General features: G+C 40.1%; 1 protein-coding gene across 2 annotated transcripts in view; it reads left to right on the top strand.

Moving 5' to 3' along the window:
• Positions 1 to 12,824, top strand: part of LOC134531431 (venom carboxylesterase-6-like) — a 29,567-nt gene that overhangs the window by 11,351 nt on the left and 5,392 nt on the right. For both annotated transcript variants that reach the window (XM_063367134.1, XM_063367133.1), the window contains exons 5-8: positions 772 to 962; positions 2,355 to 2,520; positions 4,202 to 4,386; positions 8,378 to 8,528. In XM_063367134.1, the coding sequence (XP_063223204.1) occupies positions 772 to 962; positions 2,355 to 2,520; positions 4,202 to 4,386; positions 8,378 to 8,528 (693 nt within the window). The remainder of the gene's footprint in view (positions 1 to 771; positions 963 to 2,354; positions 2,521 to 4,201; positions 4,387 to 8,377; positions 8,529 to 12,824) is intronic.

Here is a 12,824-nt window from a genome sequence, read left to right as displayed (position 1 = left end):
AAATGTTATCGCAAAAACGGTTGATCGTATGAAAAAAACGTTCAAACAAATGTTGTAGAGAATGTTATACTCTACAACTTTTATGATAGGTGCAAATCTCATTTAAGCAATAGAAAGCGAGATATTCGCGAAAAACCGATTTTTATGACTTTTGATCTTCAATATCTTAAGGCGCGGACACAATAACATTTGTGACTTTTGAGACAACATTTAAAACGAAAAAATAAAGGTTTATACCAGTTTACAGCTTATTATCTTTCATTCCGAGGTTGACCCCTTTTATTTTACCTAATATGACTGGGCTAAAGTGTATTTCCGACACGAGAACACACTGAATTTGCTCGTCACCGAGATGATAATGTTACACGTCTCTGGCGAGTACTGAAGGACTCGCTCACATTTGTTTTCCTAACATCTAGGAATTCGCATCACGACATACGTGTTCATTCACCTTCTCGTAGCCGCACCGCGCAGCGAGTCCAGTTCCCCGGAAGCCTACAACTCACCTAGTTTCGGTTCCCTACCACGTTCGTGCAACTTCGGATTTCTCTCAAAAATTAAAATTAAAAAAATCGAAGGGTTAGGTTAGGTTAGGTCAGTCACAACATGCTTGTTTTCATTGGAAACTTCTGATTTAGCGGCTGAAGTGGCGTTAATACCAAAACGCAAAACTTCGGAAATCTTCGGAAATTCTTGCAGGGAACCGAAACTACGTGAGTTGTAGGCTTCCCACAGTCCCCACTGACGGTGCCCCTGGGCCGGGGTCGACAGGACTGTTCCACAGGGGCATCTCCGTGAGCGGCACGGCGCTGTGCCCCTGGGTGCTGGCCGAGTCCCTCCGCGCCAAGGCAGAGCTCATGGCGGCCGCTCTGGGCTGCAGCGTCGCCAGCTCTCGCCACGTGGTCGACTGCCTGTCGTCCCGGCCGGCGAGGAAGGTGGTGGGGCTGACGAGCAAGTTCCAGGTAACTGCCCTCTCAGTCACAGCACCTGCTCCGAGGAACAACCAGCGACCACTTGTTTATGTGTAATAAGTAACAACCAAAACACTACGTTACAGAGCTTTATCTTTTGTTTTAAAAATTGCAAACTGTATAGCCGAAAAGTATGAGTGTTGAAAACCAATACACGCGTACACACGTCTGAACCCAGTGTCCGTTAATTCACGCAGATAGCCGTGATTTAAGATCCCTGGATAATTATTTGTAACCAGCTTTCTTCTTAAATTGAAGGTGATCATTATTAACAGTGTACATGTACGATGATACAAAAAGAAGAGGCTGCAGCAAGAGGTCCTGGACTGATGACAGCGAACCACCGTGCTCAGCTCGTCAGAGACGAGGCGGAGGCCATGCGGGCATTACTTACTGCACGGGCATTGCGCGGAGCTGCTTCTTGCCCAGCTGATGGTCTGCGCGACACCCAGGACGTTGGACGGACTGTAGTGTTTGCGTCGCGGAAACAGTTTTAAAGTGCTTTATTTCATTGTAGTACCCGTTCCAGGTCATTATTTTATACTTACGTTCCACACGGTTCTACTTACCGACTTTATGAGTTGAGTTGAAAAATATATATATGTAACGCGTAATTTTTGCATAATTAGCTGGCAAAGTTGCATTTTTAACCTTTTTTTTGCAGTATGGATAAGGAGAATGAAGTAGAATATAGAACTGTAACATTTTAGGTTTAAAGTGAATTTTAGTGGGTGCTATGTGATATGGTTTAGTTTATTTAAGAAAAAAAAAAGTATTTAATTTTACATGGTCTTTTGAAATCATCAGAATTATTATGATTGCAAAATGCTTGAACATAATTCACTGGCCCCGCTTTTAGTAGCCGCGGCGTGGCAGTCACCTTCCTCCCCCTGCCCAAGTATTTAAGCGTTTGTGACTCTTTCCCGTGGGATCACCTAAAAGGAAAAGGTTTTCAAACATCGTCCTCACACCTTGGAAGAACTGAAGACGCGAATTCTGGAGGAAATCACTATACCCCTCGAAATGGGCCGAAAAGCGGTCGGAAGAGTTTCGAAATCGCCTTTCGTCAATGCATCGCTGCTGCTGACGGCCATCATATTCCTGATGCGATCTTCAGAACTTGAAAAAAAAAAAAAAAAAAAAAAAAAAAAAATTGATTCCAATACAATAAACCTCAATTCTGTAAGTTGCTTTTTTTTTTTTTTTTTAATAAGCCTTCAAAACCGATACATACCTTTTGCCCCACCATTTAGTGACAAATCATCACCAGACGTGGTCGAACACCATTTCCGCAATGTTCAGGGCGATATGAGGTGGAAAAAAAGAGCGACTTTTTCAGCAGGCCGTCTGCTGACGGCGAGGGGTGGCCCGTTGTGCGCGCAGGAGTTCCTGTACAACCCCTTCTCGCCGTTCGGGCCGACGGTGGAGGCCGGCGGGGCGCGCGCCTTCCTCCCCCGCCACCCGGTGGACGTGCTGGGCTCCGGGCAGGCGCGGGACCTGCCCTGGGTCACCAGCGTCACCACGCACGAGGGGCTGTACCCCGCCGCGGGTGGGTGTCGCCACATACCCCAACTGCAGGGGCGGCGGGGAACAACTTCTACAACTACAACAAAAAAAAAAATCATCGGTTGTCTGTAAAGTCGGTTTACGGACGATGTTTTAACGTGACATCGTCATAACAAAACATTGATGAAATGATTGCATACTTTTATGAATACAATAATTGAATCATTTTTATTGAATTATCACTATTTTGTATGGATACAAAGAAAGAGTGAAATGAAATCTACAATTTAGGCCTAATTGATAAATTTACTTTTATTTGCACTCATTAATTCAAATATGTTTATTACTTTAACGAACAGAATATTTTAACTTATAACTTCTATACATGTTTGCTATTTAACTTCTTCCAATCTGTATTAGTCTGTTAAGGATAGGACGATGGTAGGAAAAGTAGGAAACGAATGGGAGTGTCTCAAGTTTAATGTGCCTCGAAAAAGTCAAATCGATGGTTGTTCCAATAGAGTGGAAGAGAGATAGATGCGGCGCAAGCGTACAATGAGCGTAACGGGACACAGCGTAAAGGGACAATGTGCGTAACGGGACATTTTTTCGTTCGTGCAGCCGGCGTTCATCGACTTATTAGACGTCACGTCAAAAAAAAGAGTGATATAAAACAAATCCACTCTTTTCGTGTTTCTATCTGTGTGTGTGTGTATGTTTTAAATCTTTAACAAACTTGAATCACATAAAAACCATAGTTTTGACGACTTTCAAAGACGTCGGAAATGCTATTAATACTATTGTGGACTCTACATTTAAATGGGAAGCTTTCCATGTCACCTACAACCCTCCGATATGGTTCGCCCTCCCCAAAAATTATAATGGGTCCGCCACTGAGCAAGGGGCATCGAGAGGGTGGGGCAGAGGGAGCACAACCCTCGGGCCGGGCACAAGGGTTGGGTTTACATGTATAAGTATACATATACATATACATATATATATATATGTATATGTATATATATATATGCTGCTTGAGTTCATCCTGGTGGTAGGACGAAAATTACGAGTATATTGCTGGATAAAACAATTACGTATTGTAATGCCTCGACAATTAGTATAATTGATAATTATAAACAGTACTCTTTTCCCGCCGAAATTGCATCCTACTCTACTATCATTGGCTGTTGTGCCATACGTTCGCAACAGAAATAAAATATATTTACTTACCTACTAATGCACACGAACTCTCTCCTATGCGCTATTGTGGATCACAGTAGGTTCGAAATACATGACGGTTAAATCTTGTGCGCACGGTAACCAGGGGCGCAACAACTAAATTTCCAAAAGGAGGGAGGGGGGGCAATATACCCTTTTATAAAGAATCATGGTTACCCCCCTATTGTAGCGGGGGGGTCCCGCCCGGGAAAATTTGTATTTCAAGGTGGAAAATGGTGCTATTTAAGCAGTTTTATTATCTAAAAATTGATTACACAGCACTTTCTTCACCCCCGTTTGCTCCCACTTCAAGGTTTCAGAAGGGGGGGGGGGGGGGGCAAAATACCCTTGCCCCCCCCCCCTTGTTGTTGCGCCCCTGAAGGTAACAGTTACCGTTATTATTATTTTTTTTTTCGAACTGTGATGTCAGCTGAAATGACTGTTAGCTGTCGCGGGCGCAGGGGTCAGGCTCGCCAACTGCCAAGCCTGTCGTGTTGTTGTGTTGGCAGACCTGCTGCGCGACGACGCGCACATACGCGAGCTGGACCGCCGGTTCGAGGAGCTGGCGCCGCACCTGCTGGACTTCAACCACACGGTGCCCGCGGCGCGGCTGCGCGAGGTGTCTCGCCGCGTGAGGGCGGCCTACCTGGGCGCGCGCCCTATCAGCCGCGAGACCATGCCCGCCGTGGTGGAGGTGAGGCTCTCCTCCGGGCTCTCCTCCTCCTCGCGCAGCGTCAACATTTCTGCACAGTTAAAAAAAAAAAAAAAAAAATTGGTTGTCTGTGAAGTCGGTTTACGGACGATAGTTTAACGTGACGTCATAACAATACATTGATGAAATGATTGCACACTTTTATGCATAAAATTGAATCATTTTTATTGAATTATCACTATTTTGTATGGATACAAAGAAGGAGTGAAATTAAATCTACAATTTAATTGATACATTTACTTTTATTTGCACTCATTAATTCAAATATGTTTAATACTTTAACGAATATATTATTTTAACTTTAACTTTTATACATGTTTGCTATTTAACTTCTTGCAATCTGTGTTATTCTGTTAAGGATAGGACGATGATAGGAAAAGTAGGAAACGAATGGGAGTGTTTCAAGTTTAATGTGCCTCGAAAAAGTCAAATCGATGGTTGTTCCAATCGAGTGGAAGAGAGATAGATGCGGCGTAAGCGTACAATGAGCGTAACGGGACACAGCGTAACTGGACAATGTGCATTACGGGACACTTTTTCGTGCATGCAGCCAGCGTTCATAGATTAATTAGACGTTGTCACGTCAATAATTAAAATACGTACTTAGTAGCATAGAAGAGTAGGTCCTGAAACTGGTTCACGTCCAAGAGCCAAGAAGATGGTCAGCCATCTTGGATATTAATAATGTTCGCAGGCTTTCACGGCCATTGTCTGAAGTAGCTTGGCTTCTGGGTTGTAGCCGTTACCTGCTCCCTGATGATGGCGACTGCAATGTCGACCGAAACGTCGGAGAATTTTTCCACCAAAGACACGGCTACAGCCCAGAAGCCAAGCTACTTTATCTTGGATATTGACGTTATACGCTGGCCAACTTCGTGTCAAACTTCCTCAAAATTGCTCAAAATTTCCCTGTTTCGAAGGAAAATTTCTGGTGTTTAACGAAAAAATTTCCCGTTTCTTTTTTCTCAAAAAAATCCAAATGGGCCAAATTTCCACATAGTGGACCAACAGAACGGGCGAATTCAGCTTGTGTAAACCATTTCATGCGTGTTTGTTTTAAAATCGTTATTCTTAGGACCTAGTTTATACAAACCAGCAAAGAATGCAAGATGCACAATTTTCAGCAACAAAGTTTTGGAGTACTGATTTATAAACTACGCAAGGGGCAAAAACGCAATGCACGCGCTGTTTGATTTCCGACTTTCTTGTGTTTTGGCATGCGTCCGAATGCCTTATTTGAAGATAAGTGTTCCGAAAACTTTTAAAGATGCACACGTTATGTACATATAGAATCCCCCCGATATTATTTTTATTGTATACATCGTGTTTTTACTTGTTAAAATTTCATACAGTGAAAGAAAATAACATATTAAAATTAAATTATTGACAGTTACTGGTGTTTTTATGGGGAAAGAAATTAAGAAGCGTGGAGAAAGATATTTGTATTATACTATTTTTAATTTTTGAGTTGTAGGGTGGGTGATGTCGTGCAACTTGCGTTCTTATAGACTACCGTGATTTTCTGCGCTTGTTTCATGTGGCGTTGTTGCGACGTTGCGTCCCTTGCGTAGCTTATACACCCGGACAAACCGACAATTATTTTACTTCAGAATAAAGAAATTGCATGTTAAGTAGTAATTTGACACACATATCATTTAAATGTACTATAGTAATGAAATATAATGCACTTATTGTAGTGGAATATGGATATATAAATGTAATATGATTTTTAATTCTGCGTCCTCCATCACTCGCATTTTTGACAGTTCTATTCATGATGTCGGAGCTGCAAAGTAGCGAATGTTTGTGGCCAACACCTACGGTGCCTACAAAAACATGTTCTCTTGGCCAATCTATGTATATATACATAATATAATGTTGGTATGTATATATGACGTTGGTAAACTCGGACACCGTTTGACCGATCGCCATGAAAGTTGGCACATCGAAGTGTTTTTTTCATGAAGAAGGCTTTTATTCTATCCATATTTTGTAACTCGCCGCTAGCTGGCACTGCAGCGCATCAGCTTCTAAACCGTTCAACAGATCGCCATGGGTAAACAGAAAATCATAGGTCATCGACATACAAACAGTAATTGTGTGTAATTTTGTCCATGTCCACCCCACTGTCATATAGCGCTATCCATTACCACCCAGTGTCAGTCCGGACAACGCCGAGTACTGCAGCCGAAAATGGGACAGGGTTCAGGGTGTGATGCCGTGGTGCCATCCGCCATTGTGGATTGTGACATTATGACGGCCATCTTGGATGAACTTGACCTTAAAATTTTACCCGGCGGCCATATTGGATCCCACATTGGATTCCTCCATTTTGAATTATGACATCATGTCCGCCATTTTGAATGATATTTTCATGTCCGCTACTTTTAATTATGACATCATGTCTGAAATTTTGTAGTTGAAGCGCCACTCCCTAATGTAGCACTTTTCTTTATGGCCGCCATCTTGAAAATCCATATTTATATTCGGAAAAAATTGGAGAAAATTTTTTAATTAATAAATATAATCAAATAAATTTCAATAAAAACATGATACTGCCACTTTTGAATTATGACGTCATAATTGCACTTTACTTTATGGCCTCCATCTGGAAAACCCGTAATTATTAAGCTATAAATTCGAAGTAAATTACAAAAAATACGAGAAAAAAATCTTTAAAATATTGATTGATTCGATCGTTTAAGTAAAATTCTTGGTTCGCTTTTTGATTGGTGCAGAAAAGTTAATTCTGGTAAAATTACTAGTTTTATTAAAATTACCATAAAAGTGACAGGTTCAAATAATGAATCAACAACATTTCAAATAAAAATTTATTACATAATTTCTAAAAGAAAAAACAAGCACAAACAATCGCACGAATACTTAGATTATTTAACAAATTATGTTCAACATTTATTTCAACATTTCATTTTGTGCAGTAAAAGTTCTATACAGCTGCAAGGCGCGATTTCTGAAGATGCTCTACGAAATACTTAAAGCACATCTTACATAAATCCTGCGCTGATGTTTTGTAAACTGAGGTCTCACAAGTCGGGAAAGGTTTTTGATTTAACAGCAGTGTGCAGAATTGCTTTCATTTGTCACAAGCAACAGATCGAAATGATCTTTTATATTTTGTTTTTTTACACGAGTCGGGCACACCTTATTATCCTCATTTAGCGCATACACATTCACTGACACTTCAGGATTATTTTTCTCAAAAACACTACTGAAGTCGTACTTATTCTCTAAAGCATAATACCTCTTATCAACAGATTTTGGTGACTTCCCTCTACAAATATTGCCAAAATACCCCATTTAAAACAAGACTGATAATTTAGATTCCGATAGTTAACTACTGCTCTTTTGTTGAAGATCGACTCAGGCAGAGCAATAAATGATGATGCTTGATGGTATTGAGGTATACTAGCCATTGAGTTCACATGCATTGCGCTCGATTGGTTGAAGAATACCGTTGCAGGATATTTTCGTCGTCGGATGCGAGCCACCTGCCTTTGTCATCGTGCCTCGTGTACGTAGAAACGACTGTGCGGGCAAAGTACAGATATCCTGGTTCTGGTAACAGCGATAGGTTTTTCGGACGGTAGCGCATGCGGGCCCGGTCAGGAAAGGCTATCGTGTGCCTATGGGTGTTAGTTTTGGCAGTCAGGCTATGAGCCGGATCCTCGATCATGTCTTATCTGATGTCAAGTATGATTATGTGTTTAATTATGTCGATGACATCATTGTTTATAGTAGGTAACACCTTTGAAGATCACGTTACTCACTTGACTGAAGTCCTTTCTCGTTTACGAGGGGCTAATCTCACTGTTAACCCTAAGAAGGTTACACTAGGAAAAACGTCTGTTAAATTCTTGGGTTATGTTATTTCACAAGGTACTACCCTCCTTATGGATCCTGATAATGCTCGTGCAGAGCAAGATGCAGGTGGTGTGAGATGTGTGTACGGCAGATGGTGGGGGACCGCCTGTTCGTGGTGGACGCGGTGCTAGCCGCCCGTCTCCAGGCCTCCGTCAACCGGGCGCCTGTCTTCTTCTACCAGTTCGGCTACCGCGGGGAGGACAGCCTGTCCGAGTGGATGACGGGGGACGGCGTCGACTACGGTACGTTTTTTCACTTGCCAGGTGACTGGAGTCAGACTCCGTGCGAAGCTTGCCGCCATCGAGCTCGATTCTAGTAGGTCTTGCAGTCGCAGGCTTCCTCTGCAATGAGCTTGAATGAGGCTATGGCCTCGTTAACTTGTTGAAGCTACTACCAGCTTGCAGACTTGTGTGTGAATCAGCTTAAAAACCCTTCTACAATAGTAATGTCCCTGATTGTGTCCGAAAAAAAATTACTTATTCTTGGAGGTCTATATTCACTGCGTTCTGGTGACTACTTTTGAAATCAGTAGATTCGTACATCGCAATAGTATACAGGGCAGTATACAATGTGACGTCATTCACATTAGGATGACACGGATCACCAAGCAGGTTCGGGCTGCTGTAGACGGGTCTTATGATGCCATCAGTGTGAGTCTGACAATCTTTTTTACCACAACCTACAGTCTATGCTAGCTCGGTGTCACGGTGGTAGAGTGGTCGGATTATTTGCCTTTCACCAAGGTCATCCGGGTTAGATTACCGGCGGGGTAAATTCGGGATATTTCGCGATTGGGTAACGTGGCGGACGTTGCTGTGAGCTGGTAGATTTTTTTTTTCGTGGTACTCTCGTTTCCTCCACCCATTAATTCTATCAATGCTCTATCTTCATATCATCGACCATTAGCTCTTACGACCTCGATAATGTTAAACCCATTCAATCATTCATTTAACGTTGGCTTCTATTTTCACCACAACTATGCTTGCCTTGCGCATGCCAAATGAGGTTACTGGAGGAAAACTTTAGGGGAAAATCATGTCCTTAGAAAGGATCAATTGTGTAGCTACGAGGAAGGAAAGGTTTCAGGATGTTATGACTTTAAAAAGCATAATGAAATTAAGTAACCTATTTTGTGTGTGCATAATATTGGCCTCCTGTATGGTTTTTTTCTTCCATGTTCCTCTGTTGTCTAGTGCATACAAATAATTATTGCAATGCAAGCTTAGTTTGTTTAAATGTTGTTGAAAATGGGTGGAAAGGGACAATGTAACATCTTTAACAGTAGAAGTAGCACATTACTTTCGTATTTCAACCAGAAATCCTCAGTTTCTTTAAGATGCCGACCGATAGACGATGCTTCAGTTTTCACAGAAAATACCAAGTTACAGTGATTCAGTTTTTGCTGTTTTATTATTGTTATAGATCAACATTCATTACATACTCGTTTAAACGAACATATTTTAATATAAAAACAATTTTAAGTCCAAGCAATCATTTATTATAAATAACTTTTCAAATAACTTCATATATCAAAGTAACAACTCATAACCATCCTTCCTAACTGGTTTCAATGTGATATTGATCATCATTTTGAAGAGACGGTAGTAATCCAAATTAATGTCTTTCACATCATTACTTTTTATCTTTGTAAACATTCAAGTAATTTTATATATGGGTGGAGTTAGTGATATTACTTTAATTAACAACTAGGAGCGTAAACATGATTTTATTTTCGAGGAAGGATACGTTTTGGTGCACAGTAATTTAAGTGTGAGGAATGTGGAAACTACTAGCTTCACCAGTAAGAAACCACAACTTCGACACTCCACCGAGAGCATCAGTTGTTTCAAAACCAAATTAAACTTTAAACTATAAAGTTGAGGAAGTCGTAAATAATGGTTAGAGGAAAATAATTTTAAAATTTTATTTACGCTTACTATGGAAATTATAAACTTTACAAATCTTTCTTACACACGAGGTAGACAGTAAAATAACTTTATAATTTGGGAAGCTATAACAATCTTAAAGTCCTAATAGCCATATCATAATATTAAAACTATCACACACTATTAACTTGTGGGAGCCCACTTGTTAAAAATGCACAATGACACATACTAAAATTAATATAAAAAGTTAAATACAATGCTAATAATCCGGGCATGCCTCCCTAAAAAGATGATACAGTAATTAAAAAAGGTTTGGTGATAAAAAAAATTGAGTTTCACTTTTTCGAATTAAGTCTGCCTTGTGGCTACTTCAGTCTTCTACCGGTAACTCAAACGTTCAGTAAAACCCAATATTAAATTTTTTTTATGGGATGCGTATCTCTCGTTTCAAACAATTATTACTACACATAAAATATAGTTTATTCACATGACCGTTGTTCTTGATTTTACAAAGAGATCACATTTAAATTTTTTGCACATCATTTCCTCCTAGAGGTGACGATTCGACATAAATAGTTGTCCCATACTTTTTCTGGGGTGTAAAGTACTTAATTTAAACGGCCGCATTTGCATTTTCAATGACGTGCCAAAATGCTTAGCCACGACGATGCAAACTGAAACTTGATTACTTAAATTCTTGAGCGGGGATTAGTCTGAACAGGTCGACGCGAATTGCTTAGTCGCGCGCAGCGGACGTTTCACCCAGCGTTCCACAGCCGCACACACAGCTTTCTGTCGTCACAGCCCAGCTGGCGCTCGCCGAACGAAACAACGTCACTACCGCGTACCGCGTACCGTCGTTACTTTCCCACGCACAATTGTCGCCCAGAACGTCTCCCCACACTCTCTCCTTTCCTCACAGCCCTCTAGCGGCGAACAGCTGACTTCATACTAGCGCTGCGCAACGGGCCTCGGCCAAGCAAGTCCGACGTAAATACAAAAAAAAAAAAAAAAAAAAAAATAGGAACTCATCTTCCCTATCTAAAATTTACGTACCACTTTACTAAATTTATGTTTACTAAAATTTTACTGACTGTTAAAGAAAAATATACGTTAACAAAAAATACCGATCAACAGCTTAGATCAGTTAACTCTAACTTAAACTTTAAAAAGTAAAAAACTAAATTAATTAAATAATTATAACAAAACAAAATTAATCTTAAAAGAAACTACTACCTTAAAAAGACTAAGTAAAATTATGCTCTTTGATATTTGATAACAATTAACGACCAGTGCGCACTAGGTGACCAGGGTCACATGTCAAAAGCAAAGTGTACCTTTACTACGCCCTTCAGCAAGTAGGCTACTCCGGGATTCCTTATTCATAAATCATAATAACCAGTGTAGAACTTGGGATATTTACTTATTGAAATTGGGCGCCTTATTGTATATATGTATATATATATATATATGTTTCTCCAGAAATAAACAATTGATTATGATTCCTCTTATTAATATTGCTTTATCCAAGTTATTACACTCATTTGGTCCTGGTTAATTTGTTTCCGCTTACAAGACATGTAAGTATCTAAAATGTGTAATAAGGAAGTGTAGCGTGAATCATAAACTAAATATTCATTTATGAATTCGATTTGTCAAATGTATATTTTAAAAGAAATGCCAAAGGTTAGGAATTTGACGTAACTAGTTATACCTTCCAAAATATTAGTTTTTTATCTTGACTTAAAATAACAAGCAAACATAAATGACCTCTATTTAGGAGATCAAATAGTCTCAATTACATATATACTAGATCAGTGATAGTTATCTGTATGCGGAAATATATTCCTAGAGAGCCAAAAATCTAAGTCAAGGTATTTCATACTAGTAATGTCACGATTCACTTAACCTTACGTCTAGTTCAGTTGTTCGGAGACACTTCAAACTCTGCAGCACTGGACATCTGGATTGCGGTAACCAGAGACAAGGACGTTTTTGACCAGCTGAAAACTACGAATACTACTGTTCTAGTTGTAAATTAGATGACGGCAGTCCAGCATCCTTCTCTGATCCTGAAAAATCTTTATAATTAATGTGAAAAGATCTCGCCGACGTAGACAACATGGAACCTTAGATGTATGGTCGTCATGGTTGTGTCGGAAACTCAGGCCTCAGAATTCTTGTGACAGCGACTGACGGCACCGACCATCGTCCTTCAGGAATGGAAAGTACGAAGATTCGAACCCAGGATGGTCAGGAATGTAGATATCGACAGAAGAGTAAGTTCATTCTTGAAGTTCGGAAAATCCATAATTCTGTCAAATTAATGCAGAATTTCATGAACCCAACTTGACGTCTATCAAAATAACGGAACTCCACTGTAGTCTCTTCTTTTGAGCTGAACGGAAATGTAAGGAGAAGTACGACCCTCACTCAGTACGTATTTTTCTCTCCAGATAATTTTTCCTTATTTTGTTTTTTACACATCCATATTCGAAAAACCACTATCGAACGAATACCCGTTTATAGCAACCATAGATGAATTAACCAAAGCTGGAATTGAAAATCCACAGACTTATGCAAGTAGGAATAACGAGAATTTAAACCGCGCTAAAATAAGTAATGGTTTTTATAAATGCATAGATAAAATAG

The sequence above is a fragment of the Bacillus rossius genome, chromosome 3 (genome assembly GCF_032445375.1).
Source record: "Bacillus rossius redtenbacheri isolate Brsri chromosome 3, Brsri_v3, whole genome shotgun sequence".
NCBI lineage: Eukaryota > Metazoa > Arthropoda > Insecta > Phasmatodea > Bacillidae > Bacillus > Bacillus rossius.
Note: the sequence above shows the minus strand (reverse complement) of the source record. Positions and strands in the feature narration are given on the sequence as shown.